The sequence below is a fragment of the Acanthaster planci genome, linkage group LG10 (genome assembly GCF_054643075.1).
Source record: "Acanthaster planci isolate LZ-2023a linkage group LG10, COTS_SCS, whole genome shotgun sequence".
Classification (NCBI taxonomy): domain Eukaryota; kingdom Metazoa; phylum Echinodermata; class Asteroidea; order Valvatida; family Acanthasteridae; genus Acanthaster; species Acanthaster planci.
The window spans coordinates 17573037-17594430 of record NC_141786.1 but is presented as its reverse complement, the minus strand read 5'-3'; the positions used below and the strand labels follow the sequence as shown (position 1 = coordinate 17594430).

Below are 21394 nucleotides of genomic sequence, written 5' to 3'. Positions count from 1 at the left end.
CTGGAACACTACGTTTTGCTTCAGAGAAACCTTATGGACAACAATCCCCCTTTGCAGACTACTCCCCCCCCCATGATAATTACTCCTGGCAAGCTTCTCTTCTGTAAACAACTTTGACAATAGCTTCAGTACCAACTCTTTAGGGCCTGCCACCTTTGAGTGGATGTCATGATAAGATGCCCCGTCCCACCCTATCAGCACTTCGCTGTCAGAAAAAGCTACCACCTTTGGCTCGGCTTTGTGCATATCAAACCCAAGTGGCTCTTTATCAAAGCTAAGTCTTTTTTTATGAGTTCATATTCTTCCCGACGCTACTGGCCTTGCTCTAAGATAGAGAACAGGAGAGATTTGATGCGGGAAGACCGGACCGAAGGCTGGGCGCCTTGACTGTGAGATTGGGCAGTGGGTGATCAAGGGACGTCTTCGATGGGTAGCGATGACGTGCAAGCGGCTGGCCAAAGACCATCTTCTATGGGCACCGGTGACTGGGAAGCGGTTGGCGGGGGGATGTTTTCGATGGGCACCGGTGACTGGGAAGCGGTTGGCTGGGGGATGTCTTCAATGGGCACCGGTGACTGGGAAGTGGTTGGCGGGGGATGTCTTCGATGGGCACCGGTGACTGGGATGCGGTCGGCTGGGGGATGTCTTCGATGGGCACCGGTGACTGGGATGCGGTTGGCTGGGGGACGTCTCTGGGTTTTTTAATGGCTGTTTTATGTAATGCACACTGCATTCTTGATGTATTTATTCCACAAGCTAATAAAAAAAATTTTTCAAATTTATTGAGAAAGACTTTTCTTTAGCGGTAAAATAACTCGTTTTAAGAGTGAAAAAAAGCAAGGTTTCAGAAAATCAGACATCAAAATCACACTAAATGGCAAACACCATGATTTTTCAAGATTTTCCATGATTTTTTGTAATGAAAATGATGTACCAAAAATCCTTAAAACATCGGCACGCTGAAAGTTTATACAGCGTGTTTATGAACTGCGTTCAGCTGTAACACACTTGCTGGGCATGTTTCCCACCAGCGCGGTGCATCAGCAGGTCTCGGGCGGCTGGAGTGAGGTGCCGTGCAGTGCTGTGTGGTGCAAGGAAGCAGATCGCAGTGCACCGATAAAAATATTTTGGACGCCTTCCCTAAGGAAATAGCCCCCTCTTTTGGTCCAGCTCGAGGCTTATAGGGGATTAAATGGTGATTTGTTTTGTACTGATCACTCAACAAAGGAACTGTCTCATGGGCATTTCATGAACTGCTAATCTCACTGAAGGGCTGGACGATCCGAGAAAAAAAAAAAAAAAAACAGCCCAGGAAAATTCACAGCAATATGATATATGTATGCTTAAATGGTTTTTAAAGGGAGAAGATGTTCGCAGCGTGTACTTATACTCTTGTCGGAGTGATCCCTGTTTTTTGGGCAACGATACCCAGGGATACAATGTTTCAGGTTTTACTGCCTCTGACTAGAGCCCCTTGAGCACAGATATTGACAGATCGGAGAAACTGTGAACATAGGGCCTGGCGGTTCAATTGGTAGAGCACCTGCACTTTATTGAGGAGGTTGCTGGTTCAAATCCCTTTCCAGTCAGTTTGCTCCGTTTGTAATAGTATGTTAACCACTTCGTGCCGGGGCAATTTTCAACATTGAGGATGCTGGGCCGGCATGACTATCATTTTTTCCGTTTTCAAAATCCTTCAACAATTCATCATTCCATTTAACAGTCGTTTATAGCCGCACGGAGTAATCTTTAGGCACTGCTCTAAGTTGACGGGTGACCTTCATTGATGCCTGAATATTTCAGCCAGGCCTGCAGCCTTGTAAACAGAGCCCAGATTGTGCGGTGTTATACAACTGTCTTTTGTTCACGAACCTGGCTCAGTGCACTGCTGACCTCTTTTCAATAGGGGCCAGATTAGCATGCAGCGGTGCTGTGTGGCTCATCGCTGCGGTGGTGGAGCGCTTTTGTCCCCGGTGGTAATCCGCTTGCTCTAAATACCCCAAACCCTGGTATAAGGTTTCAAAATAACGCTGGATTATCACCACTTTTGAGAGTGAAAAATGCCGGTAATGCCCAGCAGCCTGGTCTTTTGTTCGGAGTACGGTCTTTTGTTACAGGGCCCTGTTTCCTTTGTCCGAGTTCGGAGACCCCGGCCACCCATATAAACCATACGGCTCCGATTTCGGAGTCCCCGGCTGGTAGTGGTTAACGCCTATGGTAGTCATGTTCACTGTATGTCTTGCTTGTTGGGAAGTTAACAGTCAAAACAATATCTGATGTTCATAACCATAGTTTTTGTAAAGTTCAACTTTCACTGGACTGTTTTTCAGAAATGGAATGCACTGAAGTGCCAAGAAAGACACGCAGGCTTTTGGATCAAGCTGTGGTGCTGCTACATATAAGTGGTGGATTAAACTGAACACGCATCATGATTAATTGATTAACTTTATTTTCAGAAAGTCGGTTATTTATCAGTGAGTGAGTTCTTGGTATTTTGAAACATTGAAGACAGGAATTGTTTTTCCATGATCATGTCAGGAATCACGGAAGATCATTCACGGTAGTATATCGGCCCACAATACCCTGGTGGTGAGAGGCCTTCCTCGGGTCAGAGTCAAACTGGGTGACTCCATGCTGAGCAGGTATTACCACAGCTTGCCCATGGAGAGGAAACTGAAATGGTAAGATAAAGAGACAGAGAAAGTGACCAACAAACAGTATTGACATGATTGACAGATGAATCAACAGACGAACCGGACATGGTCTAGGTCAAAGTGGGCGACGCCATGTTGAGCAAGTATTACCATGGCTTGCCAACAGAGAGGAAACTGAAATTCTAAGATGGACAGACAGACAAACTGACTGACTAACAGTATATAGAAAAACAAATGAATCAAAAGACACAGGGTCAGAGTTGAACTGGTTGACATACATGTGTAGGGTACCGAAGCTTGACGTCTAGAACCAGCTGGTTCTCGCATTAACCCTAATCCTCCCCAATCCTCAAAAAATCCTTCGGGCAGTTTTGGAGGATTTTGGAGGATTGAGGGTGAATGGCAGAAGTGTATGGCTTATTGCAAAGGATGCCACGAGTGAAGGTCGTGGCTGAGACCTTGTGTTTTTTTGCGTAGTCATCCATAACTTCAGCTCGATAGTTCTTTTGAATCAACCGCACTGCTCAAGAATGCCATTCACACTGCCTCAACATAATGACAGGAATTGCCAGAGGATTTTTGATGCAGTAGGCACACCTCCAAGTAACATTTTCAAGAAAGTTGTTAGGATTTTGGAGGATTGTGGAGAATCCAATTTTTTCACCCCCCCCCGATTGGAGGATTTTGGAGGGCCCCCTAGCAAAAAGGGCCTTGGGGGTTAGGGTTGATGTCTTTTACACTCATAATTGTGCATGTGATTCACGTCGGTGCTCAGTGAGTAGCACCACAGCTCACAGATGACAAGTTTGTAACATTGAACGTATCCAAGATGTGACTCGGGCAAAAATTGAGTGACTTCATCTCTTTTGTGATGAATTTCTTCAGTTTTCTGAGAACATTCTTCTTATAACGTCTCGTTTGAAGGGTTCGCTGGCTGCCTCCCGAGCTGATACGAGCCAATGCTGAGCCCACGCTGGAGAGCGACCGGTGGAGCTTTGGACTGGTCCTCTGGCAGATTCTGGCTTACGGGAAGATTCCGTTTGAGGACAAGTCGGACAATGAGGTGAGCGGCGGGCCAAATTTTTCATGGCCACTTGCCGACAGCGTTGGAACAAAATGTTTAGTGAAAGGCATTTGTCCCAAGAAATTAACTGAATGTTGCTTTCGGAACTAGTTGATGTAAAAATCAAATATTAAACCTGTTTGGACAAGGTTGTTTCAACCACTTGTTTCTCTTTCTTTGTTTTATCTACATGTACGTCCTAGTTCTTGCACCTGTATACCAGAGGGTGTTTAATTTATCCATGTCATAGGTCTTGCATCTGTACACCCACCATAGGTTTTTTTATCTATTCATGTCCTAGGTCCTGCGCCTATACACCCACCATAGGTTTCTTGTTTTATCCACATTATAGTCTCGCACCTATACACCCACTGCACGTGTTTTTATCCACGTCCAAGGCCCTGCACCTGTACACTCACCATTGTTTTTTTTAATTTTATCCGCATTCTACGGTACATGTGTAGTTCGTGCACCTACATTGTGCATGTACCGTACGCACCCACAGCAGGTGTTTTCCTTGTATCCATGTCATAGGTCCTGCATCTGTCCACCGACCATAGGTTTGTTCCATCTACATCCTCGGTCTTGAACCTATACACCAGCTGCAGGTGTTTGTGTTTTATCCACATCGTAGGTCCTGCATCTGTACACCTGTCATAGTTTTTTTTTTATTTACATCCAAGGTCTTGCACCTGTACACCCACTACAGTTGTTATGTTTTATTCATGTCCTAGGTCCTTCAGCTGTACACCCAGCATAAGTTCCCACCGTTGAATCTTCACTCCCTGGAGCCTGTGAACATTCTCATCAAGAATTGCTGGCACGTGGTTCCCTCTGACCGTGTCACCTTCAAGCACCTCATGATGGAGCTGAACCGTATCTTCATGGGTGAGTTCATCTGGGTTGTCATGCTGTGTCACAGCAGCGAAATAAATTAACCCTCCTATGCTGAAGTCACTCTTTGGGTCATTTGGTAAACACCTCAAAGAAGCACAGCTGTGTCGTGTTGTGCACTGCACTAACTGTCCCTCACAGGAATATCAGATTGCACTTTTGTGCTGCCTAAGAACTGTGCTTCACTGTTTCATGTGCATCATTGTGCAGTAAACCAAATGCAGTGAAGAGGACTGCACAAAAGACCCTGGGTCATTTTGAGCTGGCAATCTACTGTGTACACACTGAACCTGTGCATGTTTGAGTTCCATATAGAAACTACATGCTCACCAGTGACTGTGGGCATCTGTGCACATTTGTGCTGTAAAACCATAGGAGGGTTAATAAATTAATTAATCATAATTAAAAATATGCTGTTTTCAAGTTCATCCTAACCCCCTAGGCTCTTGCATTAGGGAGCATACTGAACCCAACAAACTTCAACAGGTTCATGTACTTGTGTATGTACTTGTTCATGCAGGTCACTTCACCAAACCTGATAAACTCCAACACGATGACTCCGTTGGAGTTTGAGTGATATGGTATGGATGGGTCTATGCAGAATAGGATGACTTGCACTGAAACAGTACCAAATCTGACAAAATCAAGCATAGTCCAACAATTGGTACAGCAAGCCAGACACTGCACACAATGATCCCTGTGTGTCTCAACTTACACCAAATCCAACACCATCACCCTGGGACTTTGTTACCAAGTCCAACAAAATGCAACAAGAAGTTCATCAGGCATGGAACCAAGGCTGCCAAAATCTAGTAAAACTTGCTGTTGGAATTTGATGGATACTGGATATTTAGGGTTAAGGGCCTGTGAAGAATATTCCGAAATGCATCAGCAGGAACTGTATTCCTATTGGTCAAAGCACGTCACTTGACCATGTATTAACATTTAATAATGCCCACTGAGAAGAGATAATGCCCCCTGGGTAAATCACACCTTGGCACCTGGATATGAAACAGTGTAATCAGATCTGATTGGTCAGGAGTCTGTGTGCACACAATGCGCCTCACGTACCTAGTTCATTGAAGAGGCTTCCATTGGACAACTTTCAAAGGAATATACCATATAATGAATAGGGGTGTTCGGGAAAATGAACGTAAAGTTTTGGAACAAAATCCTCGGAAATCCATCGTTTGTTGACTTCTTTGGACTCTCTGAATAAAAAGGTATTTATGAATGGAAACAAATATGTGCTTGGCTGGTCTTAAACACTCGTTTAAAGAAACCAGAAAATAGAAATGGTTTTTATACATTTTACTAAAACCCTTAAAATTGCATTGTTGGGCTTCAATTAAACTCATTTTAAATTTTTGTTTTGCAAATTTAACTCATACTTTGGTGCTTTTTTGTTTGATGCTAATGCTATTTTGCATATTCATGAGGAGAACTATGGCGTCATCCAAGGCACTGAATTTCAGTGTTGCACTGATTTGTGCACAGAAAATTTCTAGATTTTTGCAACCACTGTTATGCCAGATTTTATTGGGGGGGGGGCAATTTATTGCTGTGTAAGTATATGGCAATAATCCAGCAAAATTCCTTTTCACAGAAATGTTCCCAGATAGCAAATTTGGGATTCACAATTGGAACATGAAAACATGCAACCTGAACCATGTCTTCCTGGATTTACATCAGAGCAAAAGCGCCCTCACTTGTCCAGAAATGTTTGGTCAATTTTTAATGTTTGAAAAAGTGCACCATTCTGTTCATGAAAGCCAAACAGTCTTCATTCATGGAAGAAGAGTACAGAGACACACAAAAAGTGATTCTAAGAAAAATTCATTTCCTGGTTCCTTTAAGACCAGCTCAGGAAAATGGACGCGACTAACATGACTAATGCCTTAGCCACAGGCAGGGGCATAAGTCGCGTCCATTCTCCTGAGCTGAGTTGATACATGTACATGTACCGGGCACTAGGAGTAAAGTAGTAAGATTTGTGTTCTCTTTAGGCCCCAAAGAACATGAAAAATGAAATCAAAATCAAAATATGCTTCTTTTGACGTGTTTTTCTTCCTGAAAATTGTAATGAAATGTTTTGAAAAATGGCGTTAATAATAATTTTGTTGGAGCAGTTAGGAAATGACTAGGACTGTTCTCTCAGACTCTCCCATTGGTCATGTTATTGTTTGAGCATCATGTCTTTGTTTATACTTTAATGAGTGAAAACACATGTACCATGAGATGATTGAAACAGACTGAAGCTGTCCCGGAATTCCTTGCCCAACTGAGGATTGTGTAAAATGCCATTGTCCATGTACCCTGTTGTGAGTCAACCAAGCTCCCCTCATGGTGTGTCGCCCCAATTAGAAATCCAACAAGGAGATGAAGCGGCTGCCATGCAGTGGGAGGTGCTCGGCGATGAGGAAGACGGGCCCGAACCAATCCTGGAGGACTTCTCGGAAGGGGAGCAGAGCGGGGGGAGCGACGAGGAACTGATGGACATCTCCTGGCAAGGTGGGCGAGATGTTGAGAAACCTGAACCAATTAATGTCAGCATCAAGGCGCACAGTATGTTGCAGTTGAAAGTCAACCTCGGACCGGGAAGTTCTCCTTCAACACTTTCCGTCTTCCCCGGGTATTCATTTTCATGTCGGAAACCTTGAGAAACCTCTCTCAAAGTGGGGAAGGTTTTTCGTAAATTTTCCCACAAGTGAAATTTCCGCACCTTTTTTTGCTCAAATGGAAGTAATTTTCAAGCCTCAAGAAACATGAGTTTGAATTTGAAAATGAATTCTTCCCACAAAATTCCCTTGTTCCACTCACGGTGTTGACTTTCCAATGCAATGCACCGTACGGTTACATACAGAACTCTCAAACTACAATTACATCGAAGTGGTTCGGGAGCTAGCACCACCCTCCCAAACATTTTGTAAGACCTTGTAAACCCCCCCAAAAAGCAGATAAAAGCCAAAGTCTTTGTCTTCCTTTGAGACAACAAATGCAGTGGAAAGCAAGTCTGAAATCATACTTGGTGTATGTTTTGAAGTAGAAAGCTGTCGTACCTACATGTACCTGTGCAGAAACACTGGTTTTGTTAAAACAACAGTGGACAGCAACCTCTGCATCAGTGGCAAGTTTCAAGGCTGCTCTTGAAAACCACTTTCACCAGTGTTGCCAGTCTTCTAGCTTTCTTTCTCTTTGGTGTGCCTATCTGCCTTGAGCAGAAGCACCCCCGCATCGGTTGAAAAGGGCTAGGTTGATGGGGAGTATTCATTTTGTACCCCTGTTGCTAGGAAAATTGCACCCTCTCTTGGTTCATCCTAGGCTCATACTGCAACAGTCTTTCACTGTATCAATCCACCGTAGATCCAGATGTAAATGAGTTGATTGGGAGGGACCAGCATCTGGTGATTGGTAAAGCTCTGAAACTTGGTCTGTGCGTCGGCACTGATATGATAGTCCTGGCAAGGTGAAATGGGAGAGAGACCATAAACCTGTGATTGGTTATAGTGAAGGTTTGAAACTATCCAGTGACGGGTAAGGGGGAAACCCCACTCCAGTGATTGATTATATTGACTATACGTAGAAAGTGGTGAAACTTCATCTGTTCACAGGCACTGATAGTCTCTGTACCAATGACGTTTTGTGTGTTTGTTCCTTACCTGTAGCGTCTGGTTTTGCAGGCCTTGCTGACATTGATTTGATGACAACTTACCCAGGCCAAAGCTCCAACCAGGTAAACTCTTACTTTGATGTTTTCAGTGTCATATGCAGTAGCTTGCAATTAGAATTATACTTTAGAATGGAAAATCTTTCCACTTTTTCTCTTCCCGGGGAATTCATACATGTATGTGATCCCACAAAATGTGAAAACAAGTAGTGGTAAAAATTTTTTTTACCCTTTGGCATATTTGAAAAAACTTTTTCATTCCATTTCTTTGAAGTAGGAGAATATTTTTCACACCTTTTCACACAGGGAAAAACGTTTTCACACCTTTTCTACTGCTTTGACTTCTGCAGGCGGACATCTACCCAAGCAGCGGTCGGTTGATGAAGTTCAGCGGAATTGAAAAGATTGCTATGGGAACGTTGGAGATAATAGGACCGCCCATTGGGGAAGTGAGTACCCGTACATGGTCACTGTGGCATATACATGTACTTAATCGTGTTTTCATTTACTTATTTCTGTTCATCCAACAGCGAGTTCTGGCTAAATTACAGGATGAAGTGACACTGATCCTGTTTGGCATTCCAACAGTGCATGCCCAAACTGAGGTCATTGGGGGAACAGTCAGCCCAATCTTCCCTGTCAGCGCAGCTGTAGGTCAACTCATGCGAACACTTTGTTCCTGATTGACCTTGACTTTTTTAGATACCAATCTGGCTAATTAAGAAGACTATTCAGAAATGTTCAGGTAACACCCACAGAAGCAGGTGGGGACTGGTGAAATTTGAACTTGAGCTGCAGAGATAGAGGGCAAGAAAAGAGCCACAACGCTAACCTGACTGTCCCTCACCAGAGTGCAATACTCAGTGCATTTAAGACAACACAAATCACAACAACCTGTTCCATGAGTCAGTGTTGTAGTCTAGGTCATTACAACAAGACCAGGTACAAGACCAGGTACTAGAACAGGCACAAGTCACAGGGTGAATAGTGACAAAGGAATGCTTTTGTTGCAGTTCATTTGAACAGCTTGTGGCTTGAACTCAGACTGAAGGTCTCGTGTTGGTCTTGTGTGGTCTTGTGAAGGTCATGAGTGTGGGCCCAGTGAGTGCTGACAATAGCAGTAATTTTGTTACCAAAGAAATTACAAAGTGAAGAGGTGAAATAGTCACGGCTTTGGGCATTTGAATAATCTGTACAAAGGAACAATGTTTCTGTCATGCTGGTGGCCTCTGCTTCCAGTTGTTGTTTGGCTTTGCATCTTCTGAGTCCTGTGTCTAATGCTGGCCAAGTCGTGAAGGTCATGTCGACAGGCCATTTAAGACACTGGCAGATTTTGGGAGGACAGAAACAGGGCTGGAAAGCTGAGCCGCGAGAGTACCCCTATCTGACTATCCTCCACTGTATGGTGCTGTTGCCAACTGAGGCTTTGAAAGCAAAATACTGTGTTAAACTGTGCCAGTAATATATTATTGCATAATTTTAAAATGGGAGCCACACTGATGCATTGGACTCCAGTCGATAATGCATTGATGCAGCAGAAAAACAAACAAAATTCAACGTTACAAATTTAGGCGGTAAGTAAAATAACCTTGCTAAATTGATCTTTTCTAACAGGAAACAGACTAGAAAAATGAAAGACAAATATTAAAAAATGTATTCGCCAGGATTCAAACGAGGGACATCCTCAATACTTATTCTTTCCCTTATCTACTAGACCACTACACTGTGCAAGCCAGCTGGACCAAACCCTCTTTTTTCCACAGCCACACATGCCGAAGCTGTGACATAAATCATATGTTTCTTGTCATGTATTATCAGCATGCTTAGAGCAGTAACATTTGGTTGTAAAGCCTCGTTTTTTAACAACAGTGGGTAGTCAGGTCGGATTGATATTGTGGCAGTTTATCATTTTGGACTTTGTTCATATTTGTTCGTATACCCCTCCAAATGGGCCTCTCTTAAAATTGGAGTATGGATTAGCTGAAGCAAGCGAGTTACACCTTCCTTTCTGTTGAGGGAGAAATACTTGAGGCTTTCTTTGTTGACAGCCACAAGGGACACATTTATCACTGTACATCTTTAGAGTAACTTCGTGGGATGAATATTTGAGGGTGTCTTTTTTCTCTCTTAGGGTAACTTTGGGTTCGTGTATTTCGGCCACTGGAACCGAGGGCCCATGAACAAGTTACCTGTGGCCATCAAGGAGATCAAAGAAAACAGGGCCAATGAGCAAGAACTGCAACAATTTGAGAAGGAGATTGCACAGTTGTCCAGCTTTAACCACAAGAACATTGTCAAGGTGCTAGGGGTCATGGAAGGTGGGTACCAGTAAACCTTCTTACCAATGAGCAAAGCCTGTCTCTGACTATTACCAAGACTAGTCTTTTCCAAAATGCACTTTGTTTTGGGGAGATGTTAACTTTATTTACAGGTTTTGCCCTTGCATCAGGGAGGTGTCATTTTTAAATACGAGGTTTTTGCCCTTAGTCTGAGATGTTGTAAAAGCAAAAACTGGAATTAAATTTAACATCTCCCCGGAGAAAAGTGCATCTTGAAATAGTTCACAGTACCCACTGCTAAATCTGCCAAGGACCAGCCAGCTAACTTGGGCAAGCTTGGTGGTCAAGTGGTTAAGACGTCTGCACTTACAAGCAGGAGGTTGTATTTTCGAGTCCCACTTGAAGAAACTTGTGAATTTCTTCATAAGCTCTCTGAAAAGCACCGAGTATACAGTGTTTAATATGTGTCGGTGTTGGGGGGGAAACCTGTTATTAAAAAGATTAGTCTTGATTTAATTACTGAAGGTTTGGACGGTCATGTTGCCAGTTGCAGGTTTGGACAGTCAAAAATGACTGTTGAAAGATCAGACAGGTAGTCAAGTAGAAAGTTGAAGGATTGGACAGTCACCGGACTGGTTAGCCTTTTTGACTGTCCAATGACTGACATGACTTTTGATTGTGGAAGGATTGGACCGTCATGTTGACTGTTGGACATTCAATGTGACTGAAAGGATTGGACAGTTATTTTGACTGTGGAAAGATGTTGACTGCCCAATGACTGAGTTACCTGATCACTGTTGGAAGTGACTTTTGATCACTGTGAGACGGATTGAACCATCATGTTTACTGTTGAAGAATTGAATAGTCATGTCGATTGTTGAAGGATTAGACAGTCAAGTTGACAGTTGAAGGATTAGACAGTTATAGTGACTAGAAGCATTGGATAGCTATGTTGACTGTCCAATGACCGACTGACTTTGGATTGTGGGAAGTATTGGACCATCGAGTTGACTGTTGGGGATTTGACAGTCATGCTGACTGTTGAAGGATTGGACAGTGTGTTGACTGTTGAAGGATTGGACAGTGTGTTGACTGTTGAACGATTGTCAAGTTGAAAGTATTGAACAGTCAAGTTTAATAGCACTGCCTACACCATCTCCAAGTTAGTTTGCTGTATGATTTGTGCTATATTTCATTCATTGACTTGATATTATGGAAATGAATTAGCCTGAACCTTTGTACTTATTTTCAACTGCAATAATCTCTCGAGCGTGCGCCATGATTACAGTGAGTTGTCTTTAATTGCTGCTCATATTCCTCAATATGTTGTGTTGATTTGTTATACATACTTAGCCGGACTGGGCAATCCTCTGCGTCTCGTTATGGAGTATCTCCCCCTTGGAGCGCTCAATAAATTCCTAGAACAGAAGAAGATTGGCAACAAAGTAGTCAGCCTGGCAACGATGCTGACTTTTGCGCAGCAAGTAGCGCAGGTAAAGTGGTTCATGTGACCTCGAGTCCATTCGTAGGCCAATCGTAGCCGCGACCTTAACATGCCAATATGCATACACGCTAGTCTGGTTCCTGGACCAAGGGATACCCTCCACCTGGAGAGAATGTGAGGTCACCGCCAAGGTCATGTGACCAAAACTGAGATAATTCTTTCGTTAAAATGTTCCAAGGCTGGCCGAAATTGAACCTCATTTGTTCATTTTCAGAAAGCTTCAATATTTGTTAACTGAGATTGTATAAATTGTGCCTTGTTTTCTTGGTGCGTCACGTTCAAAGAAAGATCTCAATTTTTCATGGCATCTCTTTGCATATTAATGTCCACTTTTGCACAACATTGGTTCCACCGACTGATGGATTTGTGTGCGGTGGCCCTCAAAGATTGACATAATACATCCTCAAAACCGTCATACCTGTACTTTGTTTTCATGAATGGTGGGTACCAGCCATCATATATGGAAGGGAACCCGTCCAGCATGTACCAAACTGTATTCGCACGCAGTGTGACCAAAATATTGGGAACAGGGTTGAAACATGCTGTGTGACATTGAAGTGGAGCATGCATGTATTGTTTGGTCACATTTTGTGGGTTGCTTGCAGAATCGGTCTGTGCACATTGCATTTCAATTCACTGCCCGGATTTCATCGCATACCATTCCCCAAAACTTGTGTCCTGCTCTGCAAAAAGGTCTCTTTTTTAAAACCAAGGTGGCGGGGGAAGATTGATATACAGGGCTGGAAAGCCCCTGTGTAAGTTTATACTTGGTATATGACAGAGCAGCACAGACCATCCCTTCTGGAGATACTGATCTGCTATTTCTCCAAATTCTACAAACTTCAACATAACTGAGAAAACAGACTTTGAAAAAGTTGAGTCTAAATAGGATGAGAACAGTCACCCTCAATCTTTTTAGCAACCAACATGTTCCCTCCAGATATTTTTTGTTCACAAATCCTGACCAAAGATGTTTTTTTTCTGACCAAAAAAGAAGTTTCAACCTCTCAACTTTGAATGGGCCGCTGTGTAGAAAGGCAGAGCACCACAACTTTCATCGCCTTTTCCCGGAGCAGGTCACGTGTGTTGCACTGAATGTCTCTGAATGTCCATCTCAGGACTCTTTCTTGAGCCTGAAACCCTGAGAGGTTTGGTGGGATGCTTCAAGGAACGTAACATTTGTATTTGTGATCCCTTGTTTGATGTTTTGAAGGGCATGGCATACTTGGGAGAAAGGAACGTAGTGCACCGTGATCTGGCAGCGCGTAACGTCCTCGTGGCATCTGATGCGTCCGTTAACACAGAACCGGAGGTCAAGATTAGTGATTTTGGCCTTGCCCGGAAGTACACTACCGAGGGTTACTATCAGACATCTGGACGTGATAGACAGCTTCCTGTATTCATGTCAGTATCTTTCTCAAATTTATCCAAGCAATAGATTTTTTGTCATACATTCATTACACAACACGATTCTCTTCTCCTGTGCCTGAGATTTTTTTAACATCGCTGTGGGAAGTATACGTGCATAGTAAACAATATACCTTTCTTCAAATATTAAAATCATTCATGCTTTTCCAAGACCACTTGGGGTATTGTTGCTGTGATGTCTGTTCGTTTTACAGGTTTTTTTGTTTTGAAACCAAAATCTGCTCACTGAAAGCATTTGGAGAAAGAGTCACTCACTGGTCTATCGTTGAGCACTTTAATGTGCAGCAAATCATCAACAAGGAGGACATTTAGGCCAGCGAAATATAGAAGGAATGTCAGTATGTTTATGTACACAAATCAACGTAACGTTTAAACTTGTTTTTCGAGAGATGACATCGCAGTATTGCTCAAGAGTATCGGTATACTCATCTGCAGAAAAACCAAAAAGACACTAACATGTCATGTACCTTTTAAAAAAGTAAAACAAAAATTCAAAATACAACTCATTTAGAAAAGATGATTTGTATGAAAAATTGCCTTGCGTAGACGCTTCAACGCCTATTCACATAGTTGCAATTTTGTTGCAAGATATCCAGGATTCAACTGGTGAAATATGTATGCAACATTTTGTGTGCAACACAGTAAATATCAGTAGACCTTATTTCCATGGAAACCAGTTTTGGTTTTATTCCAAGAGTCTATCTTATTCAGTGTAATCTGCTGAATGAGATGGTGCCAGGCTATTTTGGGTTGCAGGCATCACTTCTGCTTGTTTTGAATGTTGCTTATTTAGAGATAAATTAATCACAACTTTAAATTATTCATCAGCATAACACAAACTTTTATTTATTCGCTGGTTCCTGCAATAAAAACGCAGTAACCTCACTTTCAATTCATTGTGGGTGGCTCCCAAAATAAAAGCCTCACTCTCAATTCAATATGGGTGGCAGTGTGATACCGCTTCCTTTTGAACCACGCCCACTGCACATAGCGTTACATTGAACCATGGAACCGGAAAGTAATGGCAATTTTTGTGTTTAATGGGGATTTGCAATTTAGTGGTGGGTGCACATGTATGACAATGCTTACAAACCGGGTAGACCCTATTTACAGAGAATTTTTGATCTTGTTCCTTGAATCTATCCTTTTCAGTGAAGTGAGTTAAATGTGGTGGTGTCTCACTATTTGGAGTTCCAAACCTCCCTTTTGGTTTTTAAAATGTGGTTAAGAATAGTTAGATATATACATGTATTTAAGTCACTTAAGTCATTCTTAACGTAAACTAGTGCAAATTTGTAATAAACTTTTATTTTGTTGCTGTAATATTTTTATTCTCTGGTTTCCCTCGGGAAAAGTAGCCTCATTTTCAGTTCAAGATGGCCGAAACATGATTGCGTTCAGTGAGTGTGGTCCCGTTTTCTTGTTTTATTACATAGGTATGCCATTGAGTGCATCTGGGGCCATGGTAAGTTCAGCAGCATGAGTGATGTGTGGAGCTTCGGGGTTCTTCTGTGGGAAATGTTCTCTTACGGCGAACGACCTAAGTAAGCCCAGTCACTGTTAATACAAGCAGCTTGTTCTCTTTATCTTTTTTGGTATTCTTATATTCATGAAGTTTTATACTATCCCTCATGTTTCTACATTGGCAATAATATATAATTATACTGCAATCATGCATGTCAAAACACTAATAGAGGGTTTGCATGGCTGCCATCTTGCAGGCCAGTGCTTTTGTCCTACAGGGTTTAATATGTACAAAGAAGGTGTCACTGTGGAACAAGAGAACTGCCTTGAAAGATGGCTACTATGGAAAGCCTTTGTATGTAAACAAACTGGATCATATTCTTATTTGTTCTTTTTGTATTAGGTACAAAAATGAAGCAGGTGAAAATGCTTCCATCCAGGAGATAGAGACTTTCCTTCGTAAGGGCAAGCGGCTCCTGAAGCCAGCCGGTTGCCCACAGATCATCTACACCATGATGAATGATTGTTGGCACCTGGATAAACACGCTCGCCCCACATTTGTGCAGTTGGAGCAACGCCTCGGGAGGATACTTGAGGACCCGACACTGGCCAGTGCGTCGTAGGGGCAGAGTGCCATGTCCATGGTTGAGGTCTGGATCCCGGAGGGCCTTGGGCAGATTGATAGGAGTAGTTCAAAGACACCAGTCTGCAGCTGGCAGAGGCATCTCTTCCAGTGGGCTCAGAGCAGCAATAACCAAGGGTACTCCTTTTGTACATGCAGGTCACTGACATGTTTCATTACATGTGCTGTCTGCTCCATGCATGCTCCACAGGTCTCACCTGAATCTGTGGACAGAGTGGAGTCAGCAGAGGGTAACCTGACGAGGTCCTGGGTTTGTAGATGCACCCATCACATACGCGTATCTACAGTGCCCATCTGAACCTCGGACTGCAGTGCTTGGGGAAGTTGCGGGGCAACTTCCCAGGTTGTGGGGTTTGTCACAGGGCACCAAAGGTACTCAGGCCTCACCATTTCTGGGAATAAATTATCGGCACAGCTGAAGTTGAAATGGCCAATGTACATATTGTAAAGAGTCATCTATCTAACCTTGTGAATTATTACTGTAATCTTTCTCTCAAAACTGTGAGCCATTGGCCGCAGAAGAATGGTGCTGCTGTGGAAGCTGCGTGGATAAGAATTTGTATGTTTGGGAAGTGAAACAGGAGACTACAACGAAGGTGACTTTGTTTCTGTGACGGCGTTGCCCTTTGCAGTTGGGTGTAGGAGGTGCAGAGACTTGGAGAATAACAGAAGCAGGAAGAATGGGAACAAGGCGATCACACTGCAGAGTTTCTGCAAAAGGTTGGCAACAACTTCCAACCTCATTGCCAGTGTCGTTGCAGCCCGTTGCCAAAAGCCTCCCACGTCAAGGTGACCAACCACCTCGTAGAATGTGGACAGTCCCTCGTACGAGGATAAGAGAAATATCTCAGGTGAGCAAGGGGTGTGCGTTTGCATTCTTCGCGAGGAGTTGCTGATCTCTGAAAGAGCTTGGGGAGTGCGTTCAGAGGAAAACAGTGCTACAGTGTGGATATTCGTTTTGTGGGCTGTGTGTAAATAGCAGGGAGCTAAGCAGGAGATACTTAGGTGCAACTGACAGTGCAACAGTGGCTGTTCAGAGGTTGTCGCATGAGCCCATGTGTCAGCCTGGCCAGAAGTAGGGTCTAGGAGGTGTCGTCGAAAAAATCTGATTGTCATAACAGCACCTCTCTACGTGAAATAAAAAAGATTCATCTCCAAGGGTATTTCTGTAGCATTTGTAAAAAACTGTCATGTCTGTGTATTTAGGTGCATAGTAGCTTAATTGTACAAAATGTGCTTCTTTAGTGAGATGCCTGTCTGCGACTGCCAACTCTGAATCATAGTTGCATGTGTATTGACAGCCCTCCCCCGGCAAACATTGCATGTGCAGCGCTATCTGTTGTGCCGATGGTGCACGTGGTGAGGTTGTTGAAATAGTGTCCACTTTTAAAGTAAGTCAATCTCGAAACAATCACGTTGAAGTCGAGACCGTGAATTAGTTTCATTAAAATCAAGTCAATTTCACGACATCACTTTCAAACCACTCGAATACCATTCCCAAGCCAGTCACAAGTGAATTGCAAGTCGATCATGAGTCAGTCAAGATTTAGTCTCACGCCTGTGCAGCTGATCCCTGCTCGGTCACAAACCCTTCAGTAGACAAAGTTAAGATCGTTGCAAGTAAATTGCAAATAAACTTCATCTTGGTCACAAGTTATCGCAGTTCAATCTCGATACTGTCACTAATCAAAAGTGAATCTTGAGGTCATCACAAATCAAATCTCAATTCAGTCACAGGTCTACCACAAGTCGATTCAAGACCATCACAAGTCAATCTCGGTCAAGACCATCACAAGTCAGTCTCAGTCATTTGCAAGTCAATCAGAAGGTTGTCACAAGTCTAGCATAAGCCAGTAACAAGACCAGTCAGTCGTAATCAGTTGCAAGACTCAAAAGCCAACCTCAAAACCAAAAGTCAGTCTCAAGGTTGAAACATGTCTAGCACAAGACATGTTTGAAGCCATCACAAATCAGTTGCAAGTCTATCCCAGGCCAATCTGAAGACCATCTCAAGTCAGTCACAAGTCCATCACAAGCCAATCCCAAGACCATCACAAGTCAGTCTCTAGTCACTCACGTCTATCACAAGTTAATCTCGATTCTATCACAAGCCAGATCTGAGCCCATCACAAGTCAGGTACATGCGCATCACCAGACTCTCCAAAGACAGTCACGTCAGTGCAAGATAGGTCATGATCAGTCGCACAAAAGTCCGAAGTCCATCTCAAACCCCACCCCAAGATTGTAGTCCTCAAAGGCTTCACTCTCACGTTCGCCAGCTCACACAGTCACAGGTGAACCCGTGGGTCCGAGTCCAAGAATTCGGACTCTCTTATCCTATTTCTGTTTCTTCATATAGATTATATTCAGTAATGGTGATACTTTCTTGTTTCTAATGTTGTGTAAGGGCATGCGCAGTGGATCAGTTATCCCTTTCCTTGGACGGCCAGTGTTTTGCGTTATACTGTGAATGAACCGAGGATTGGTTTTTCATACAGGCGCGAGTTGAACGACGAAAAGTTAACTTACTAATGGAGAGTGCTTTGACAAATTGAAGACTCGGTCGGATTCAAGATCGTTACATAGAACCTGCTTAAACAATGGCAAAATTGCACGTACATGTATGGTAGTCATTTTTAATTGGCACTCTTGAATGAATGAGTTCTTACAGAAACACGCAGATTCCGACCAATCAAATCTCCGTTTGTCCCGCTGAAGGAAACACATTTTAAATTGGTATATATGTATAGGCCACTCGCGCCAATCGTTGCGTATATGTCTGAATCGCTCCCGGGGCGATTTTGACGGCCGAACGCAACGCACACGTGTATTGTCATGTTAATGGAGTTGATTTTTGTGTCCATGAAAGTCCAACGCATGAACGCATCAAGTACGCAACGCACACAATTACGGAAAGACGTTTTAACTCCGTAAAATTTCCTGTATGGATGCATGATTGTTTGAGAGTTGTCCCTGCATAATGTCACATTACACAATCAATGTGCATGTAATTTACGTGATCCAATACGTACACCTTCATAAATGAGTACTATTATTTAGGTATCCATCTGGATTGTGTAGGAAACGTTATTTGAAATCACATGATCATAATGCAGCAGGTGAGTATTCATTTATACTGTACGGATTAATTGGAAATTCAGGCCAATCATGCTGCAGTGCCAAATAAATAAGTAAACTTACAATGTAGATACGTTGGGTAATTTGTTCTAATCAGCGGTGAACGGTCCAAGGATAAACGCCGAAGACTTTGGATAAAGATGAAAGTTCGGCCTGAACATTTTACTGTGTTTTATTTTGAGTTATCGTTTATCACAGGTATATACGTAGGTCGATCAAATCCATAGGAATGTTTATTTTACATGCGCAGTTTAAAAAAATGTACGTTTCGGGCCGCTGTGGTAGTCTGTGGGAGTGATTAGCACGAGGCGGGCGACACGAAAAGTGGGTCTACGATGTTTTATCCAATGAAGGGTTCTTGTCGAATGTATTCTGGTTTCTACATGTATAGAGTGTACATGTGTACGTGACTTTCATCTACCAAGTATGCATGTGTTCCGTGATGGTTTGAATGCGTCTGGCATTGTTTAAAGTGGTCGATACTGTGTAGGGTCTGTGCATTTCATCGTTGGTGTCTGAAGGTTGTGGTGGTGTTGCTGCGTTTCACGTGTACCCGTCGTAATGGTGATTGGCGCCTACCGACAATCATTAGATGAACAGACCGTGAAGTTATAATTGCTTCGCGTATGAACGAGGATTATATATATGGCTCGATTAGTCAAAATAGACCTTGGGGCCCTTTTAGCCTGTGTAATTCCTGTCGCTGTTGCTATGACGCTTGATGTTTCATTCTCCGTGTACATTATACATGTAGCAGCCAGCGCGAGGTGGCTCGTGTTTGCTGATGGAACAGAGCTTAATTGTCACAGTGTCTTTAATTCGGGTACAAAAGGTATTATGACAACGACTAGTCACAGAAAACAACACACCGTTGATATTTGGAAACCTGTTTAAACTCTGTAACTGTGGCAACCAACCAAACTCGACCTTAATGTTCCTCTCTTGTAGCTCCCTTCGGCATCATTGGTCTGGGAACCAGACCCACTAACTGAGGAGCTGTTTTTTAATTATTTAACGCGCACGCATGTCCTGTGCGTGTACAAGCGTTATACCACCGTAAAGTACTGACTCAGTTTGTAACCCGGGTAATAGTCGTCGTGCTGTCCGTAGGCTATCATGCTAGTCAGCGACATCAAATAAGCCTAAGTGCACATTATAAGACGTGTCAACCTGCTGTACGCTTTTCTGAGGTCAGGCATTACCACACAATAGATTAAAATTGTAAATGAAACAAAGACTCTTAGCTGGTTTCAAATGTGGTGTGTGGCACAAAAGATGTAAATGACAGATGAAGCATATCATTTGAATACAATGTACATGAAGGTCCTTAACTGGGCAAAACTGATGGTGCATGCCCAAAGTGGCATACTGGGAGTGCCTTGGCGGTTCATGCTGTTATTAACACCAGTGTTATTTTGTATAAATTAACTCATTTACATGTGAATAGATATAGAAATACTCGTATATCAAACCAAGAATTGTGTATTAAAAGTAATCCATTAAAATGACACTGCGCAAGGAACTGAGTGTCCTTCCACTTTGAGTATATGCAGATCACAGAACTTTGCAGAGTAACGACAGATGAGGATAGCCGTAACAGCTTTGTATATGAATCGCCCGAGCCCTGACGACAGCTCCTGAATTTTCGGCGAAAAAAGTACGCGGACAATTTTAAAACCTACACGAGTTTGATGCGTCAGACTCTACGCAGCTGTCGTTTTGTTAAGCGCTCCGGGTCATGGATAAGGGCTGGTCGGGAACAAATTCTCTTTTCGGGAATTTTTTTCTTTTGGGGGATGAGAAAATAAAATGGGAAACGTCTTCGGGAACGTTCCAATGGGCATTGAGGCAAAGAACAGGGACATCTATAACAATAAGCCACGTGGGAGTTAAATTGGAATTAAATCCGTTACAATGACTTCTTTAAATTCACGTGAACGTAGAGAAAAAAGAGTTGTCCTTGTAAATGAACACAACGTGTTAAAAGCAGTCCCCAGATATAATGCCATCGGTACATATTCTGGGGTTTAAATGGATAAGTTGCTGGTTTATACAGCAAAAGGTATTTGTCCCTTTCGCGTTAATGAAACTATTCTAACTGCTCGTCAAACCTGATCATGCGTGATGGACGGCAGTGTGGCTTTATTTTGTCGTCCTCCCCGGTGATACATGTACTGCAATTTGCAAAACGAACGCTGCAGGGAGGTTTAGACAGAGAATAAAAATTTTCGCGGTTCAAAAAGTAACCAGAACTGGTATCAATCTCATAAACGTGTTGAAAACGAGAACGGACGAGGGCGCCCTGTGCTTGATTTTTAAGGAAACCGTTTAGTTCATTACGCTGATCCTTGAAGTTGGGACGTTCTTAATATCCGGCGTGAGGTCTGGCGTTGATTGAAGTTCTTCGATATTGGAATTCAAGCGGGAAAAGGTCGCACGCTTTCCAGGGGCAAGTCTACCGCTGTATTTTTGCCCAGATCCCACCACTTGCAGAGGTCACTCACATAAATAAACAAATACAAGTAAATAATATAAATAAATCTGTGAATATAAATAAATGAAATCAAATAAATGAATCAATAAAAAAAGATGTGACGGGCTGGACTCCCTCCTGGAAATTCCCGCTCTCTGAACCTTTCCCCATGCGCCCATGCAACATT

At 42.9% G+C, this 21394-nt stretch overlaps 1 protein-coding gene across 1 annotated transcript in view; it reads left to right on the top strand.

The window, feature by feature from the left end:
- The window catches only part of LOC110989207 (tyrosine-protein kinase JAK2-like), a 55582-nt gene extending 35326 nt beyond the window's left edge, over positions 1-20256 (top strand). Inside the window, exons 10-20 of the mRNA XM_087142062.1 lie at positions 2539-2681; positions 3579-3717; positions 4452-4605; positions 6976-7122; positions 8277-8344; positions 8629-8727; positions 10410-10596; positions 11911-12050; positions 13275-13465; positions 14926-15033; positions 15357-20256. Of these exons, the coding sequence (XP_086998188.1) occupies positions 2539-2681; positions 3579-3717; positions 4452-4605; positions 6976-7122; positions 8277-8344; positions 8629-8727; positions 10410-10596; positions 11911-12050; positions 13275-13465; positions 14926-15033; positions 15357-15576 (1596 nt within the window). The 3' untranslated portion in view covers positions 15577-20256. The remainder of the gene's footprint in view (positions 1-2538; positions 2682-3578; positions 3718-4451; positions 4606-6975; positions 7123-8276; positions 8345-8628; positions 8728-10409; positions 10597-11910; positions 12051-13274; positions 13466-14925; positions 15034-15356) is intronic.
- The last annotated feature ends 1138 nt before the right edge of the window (positions 20257-21394 follow it).